Consider the following 4,933-nt stretch of genomic DNA (forward strand, 5'->3'; position numbering starts at 1 on the left):
AGCTCTAACAACTAAATTTTCAAAAAAATGGCTAGTTGGCCGAGCCAGGCCGGTCCCATAACCGGTCCCGGTCCCAAAAAACGACAAAAACATGAACCGGTCCTTATCGGTCCCGGTTCCGGTCCCAAGCCGCTCCTGGTTCCGGTCCTCCGGCGGTCCCGGGCCGAGCCGGTTTGGCCATCACTGCGACGGTGTACCCATTTTTGGGCCGATGCTTGATTTGTGCTAAAGCCCAAATGGGATGGGCTTTGGGTGAACCCATTCTTTCCTCTTTTATGAAATCTCTAAACCTTTTATCCACACATCGTTCCCGACATTAAACAAACGCACACGAGAAAACGAGATTCAAATCAGGAACTTGACCATGATGAACCAAGGATGTTCCATCATATAATATCTCCATCAATTGATCTCTCCCGAATCGTTTCAATTACAAGATTCTTCAATCGACTCTTCACGTGTAGTTCTTGATTTTTGTTGTTTTTGATTTATGTATTTGTAATCGCCGATAGCTAGGGTTAGGGTTTTCGGATTTGTTTTTCTTTTTGTGAAGATTGGTATGAAGTTATTATCAGTAGTTAAACTTTGTAATAATCTAATTGTAAGAAGGGAATGAGTTCTTTATCGTTTTATGTTTTTGTTTTGATTTAATTTTGATTTGGCGGTGTATAACAATGGAGATGGACAGCACTTCTCGTGGTAGACCATTTGATAGATCATCGAGAGATCCTGCTACACTGAAAAAACCTCGATTACTAACTGAAGAGACACCGTTTCTTCGCGGCAGTAGTAATGTTCCTAACGGTGGTGGTAGACCCCTTGTTCAAAGGCAACCGGCGTTTGGGTTCCGGTCGACGGCGGAGAGAGATAGAGACTCAGAAAGCAATGATTCAATGAGAGGTGGAGGAGGTTATCAGCCCCAGTCGCTAACGCAATCACAGCTGCAGCAGCAGCAGCATCATGAGCTTGTGAGTCAGTATAGGACAGCACTGGCGGAGCTGACTTTCAATTCGAAACCTATTATTACTAACCTGACTATCATTGCGGGAGAGAACGTGCAGGCTGCAAAAGCCATAGCTGCCACTATCTGCACAAATATTCTTGAGGTGATGATTCCGGTTTCTATAATAGAATGAGTAAAGGAATAGTCTCTAGAATTATGGTTAATGTTATAAGTTGATTTTATTTAGTTCACCATATTAAAGTGTTGAATTGTAATTGGGAGTTGTGATTAATGGATATATGGATTACAAACTAACATGGTACTTTCGTGAATGTGTGCGACACCATAAATCCAGCACCAGTGCAACAATCGCTACCGTTGAATGAAGAAGTTCTCTTCTTAATGTTGTTGTGATGTGAATCTTGATCCTTATGTTATTCTTTACCCTGCAACTTCATACCAACTATTACAAGCCTCGTGGGAGGTGCTAATGTTATATTGAATATGGAACAATTGTTGGGCTTCTAATTGAGCATTTGCATTTGTGTAAATTAGCTTGAGATAATATAAAACGCCAGTTTTGCAAAGATTATAAAATGTGCTTGATGAAGGTGAAAGGGATTGGGATACAGAGGAGAGAGGTGGTGGCCTTTTTGTGTTGGTTATTGCTTGTGGAAATGGAGGATTTGGATGGTGTACTGCATTAGTATTATGATTATGGTTACCGTACTGTCTCGAGTTTGAAATGCGATTACTTGTCGTTGTTCATGATATATCTCTTGCTTATCTTTACTGTCCAGAAAATGCCTATATTAGCTTCATGAAGAGCTTCATTTGATTGAAACTGTTCCTGACTTGGAAATTTGTTTTTAGGTTCCCAGTGATCAAAAGTTGCCATCGTTATACCTTCTTGACAGTATTGTGAAGAATATTGGGAGAGATTACATCAAATACTTTGCTGCCAGACTACCTGAGGTTAGATCTTTAGTCACACAAAGTGCCTTTTAACTATGTTTCTCTCATATTTGAAGCCATTTTATTTGTCCTCCACATGAAAAATACCATGAAGATTAGGCAAATAAAGAAGAGCATTTTCCTATTTTTTTAAATTTTGTACTTCTTTGATGTATGCTTTTGGCTCTATAAATGAAACTTATGGTTAAAATCATTTCTCTTTTATTTGTTAATCCACTTTAATGAGTGCTTCATATATAGTGAAGCAGTAACTTGCCATCAAAATGATCTCTGACCATGTATGCTGTGTTCAAATTTCTTGTTAGTCCTATGGATATTAATTATCACTGGTTAGTTGCTCCCCTGGGTGCGTCTTTTAGGTCTTCTGCAAGGCATATAGACAGGTTGATTCTGCAGTACATCCTGGTATGCGGCATCTTTTTGGGACTTGGAAAGGAGTATTCCCTCTTCAGTCACTTCAACTTATAGAGAAAGAACTTGGCTTCCAATCAGCTACAAATGGATCTTCTTCAGGGTTGGCAGCATCTAGATCCGAGCCACAGCCTCAACGCCCTGTTCGCAGTATTCATGTAAATCCGAAGTATTTGGAGGCGAGACAGAGACTCCAACAGTCAAGTACGGTAAGGGGCTATTTGAAAAATGTAACGTTTTATCAGTTGCACCGGAACCTCCTTACAAATTGAAAAGGTTTATAATATTTTGATCAACTGATGGATTGCTGCAACAATCATATGTTTCTAGTTACATGAGATTCTTTGTGGGTTCATAAAGCGAGGAAGGGCAGGGTTACATATTCAATTTACACATTTCATGTGCGTCTATGGATTTTATTTTCTCCTCAAAGTTAGACTAGTCTCTTTTGACTCTAATGTCCTAACCATTGCATCACTCAAATGGTAAGGAGTAATAAGAAACCAGTGATATATGTAAGGCTATAGGCACAAGCGAAATCCTATGGAATTACATTTTCTCTCAAACCATACTATTGGAATTAAATGATGTGATGCTGGTTAGCTTCAGGAAACATATATCATTCATTATGTTTCTGAATATTGTTATATATGCTTAGCACTTAACCAGTTCAATGCGGCAACTCACAACTGTGGCTTGCAAACAGCTTATCTACTTGATACTTAAATTAAGAGGGATATATCTTAGGTTTTCCTTGTGAGCATACCAACTTGGTGAATGGTAGCACCCAACACAACTGCCTTGTGTTTTTCTTAGCTCATAGATAATTGATGCTTGAATAAAGAGATTTACAAGTTTTAGTAGCAATATTTGAAAAGCATGGAGAATTTTATGAGCACTTGCTAGCATGAGTGCACCTACACCTTCATATAACATCTAGGTTCTGCGGTTGATATTTTTTTGTCTTTATTTTTGAACTATGTTATGAAGGCAAAAGGTCCAACTAGTGACACAAACCTGATTAACTCACCTGAGGATTCCGAGAGACAAGACAGAATAACAGCCAACACTAGTTCTGTGAGGCCACGTGCAGATCCTCGGCTTAAGGTAAATGTACAGTAGTTCGTATTTAGAATTTCTTAAATTAGTCCTTTATGTTTGTGACAATTGCTTAACAGTATATTAAATTTTGTAGAACATTCAGCAGGCACAAAGAGATGTGGAGAGCGCTTGTATACGTGAGAATGATGGTGCACCATATAGTGATTTTGATTATTGTTCTGATGTGTTGATTCCTTCAGAGGCTAGTTTTGGAAAATCTAGTGAAATAGTTGCTGAGCAGGGATTTGACAGTTCTTGGTATGGAGCTGGCAGCAATACTACAGAGACTATATCTGGCCAGAGAAATGGTTTTGATGTAAAACATGGATTCTCCAATTTGTCAGCCTCTAGATCTGCAAATGCAGATGTCAAATTGCAGCCTGTGAATAACATTGCAAGCAAAAGAGGCGGTGAGGTAAATAGAAGCTGGAAGAACTCGGAGGAAGAGGAGTACATGTGGGATGACATGAACTCACGACTGGCGACTCCAGGCAAATCTGGTAGTAGCTCTAAGAGAGACCCTCGTGCACATTCCATGAATGAAAAGTTGGTAAGTGTTAAGAAAACAGATTCCCATCTGAAACTTGGTAAATTTCATATGAGAAGTTGCAACTTGCAACTTGCAACTTGCTGGATGAATATACATACAAGTTGGGCACTCTAAAAATAGCAGTTCATGAAAAAATCTATTGGTCCTTGTCCAATTATGATTGCAAAAGATAATCCTGTTTCACATGTGGATGTGTTTTTAGTTTTTGATTTTAGTGGTGTGTGCACTTGAACAAGGAATATGATATGGACCATGCGACTTGGTTTTTCATCCTTGTAATTATTTCTCCCAGGATCATATCAGTGCATAAGATTCTTAGCTAAGTTCATTGCTCAAATACCTCCCTTAATGTTTTATCATTTATCCTCTGATCGTGGCGTGCAGGACATAATTTGCGGTTATCTTTAAGAGTCTGGAGAATGTTAGAAGTTCATTGTTCTGTTTATTTGCTTGTAAAACTAGTTGCAACTTCTGACTGAGGATCTACATCTTTACCTTGCAGGGTTTTGAGAATCGCCTCCAGAAACCACAAGGGATACAAAATATTGGTTCTAAGGTTGATAGAGAAGCTTCATCTGATTCACTATCTGCAAACCAGAAAGATGGAGCAGTTTTTAGACAGCCAGTGCAATCATTAGGCTCTCGTAGAAATTTACTAGATCATGCAGAAGTTCATTCTACCTCTTTCAGTGGGGTATCTACATCTGTTAACTCTCTCTCCAAAACCTCTTTGCAGCCACAGATAGGCGCCTCTCACATTGGAACCCAGCCACTTGGATTTCCTCCAAATGCAATAACGGGCCAACGACATACTCTTGGAGCTGCATCATCGTCAGGACAAGCACCAACACACCAGCGTCCTCCTTCACCCTTGTTGCCAACATATCATTCAAGTAAAATATTGCATAATTTATCTGGGCGAGATCCACCGACGACTCATCAGCTGGTTGGTG

At 39.5% G+C, this 4,933-nt stretch overlaps 1 protein-coding gene across 1 annotated transcript; it reads left to right on the top strand.

The window, feature by feature from the left end:
* Positions 1-314: 314 nt before the first annotated feature.
* Positions 315-4,926, top strand: LOC112502922 (polyadenylation and cleavage factor homolog 4-like; the record flags this gene model as incomplete). Its single annotated transcript, XM_025106943.1, has 6 exons — positions 315-1,106; positions 1,817-1,918; positions 2,278-2,538; positions 3,320-3,436; positions 3,525-3,980; positions 4,483-4,926. Coding segments are annotated over exons 1-6 (1,812 nt in total), but the record flags the coding sequence as incomplete, so codon positions are not given.
* Positions 4,927-4,933: the final 7 nt, after the last annotated feature.

The sequence above is a fragment of the Cynara cardunculus genome, unplaced genomic scaffold, assembly GCF_001531365.2.
Source record: "Cynara cardunculus var. scolymus isolate 2C unplaced genomic scaffold, CcrdV1 Un_Scaffold_2180, whole genome shotgun sequence".
NCBI lineage: Eukaryota > Viridiplantae > Streptophyta > Magnoliopsida > Asterales > Asteraceae > Cynara > Cynara cardunculus.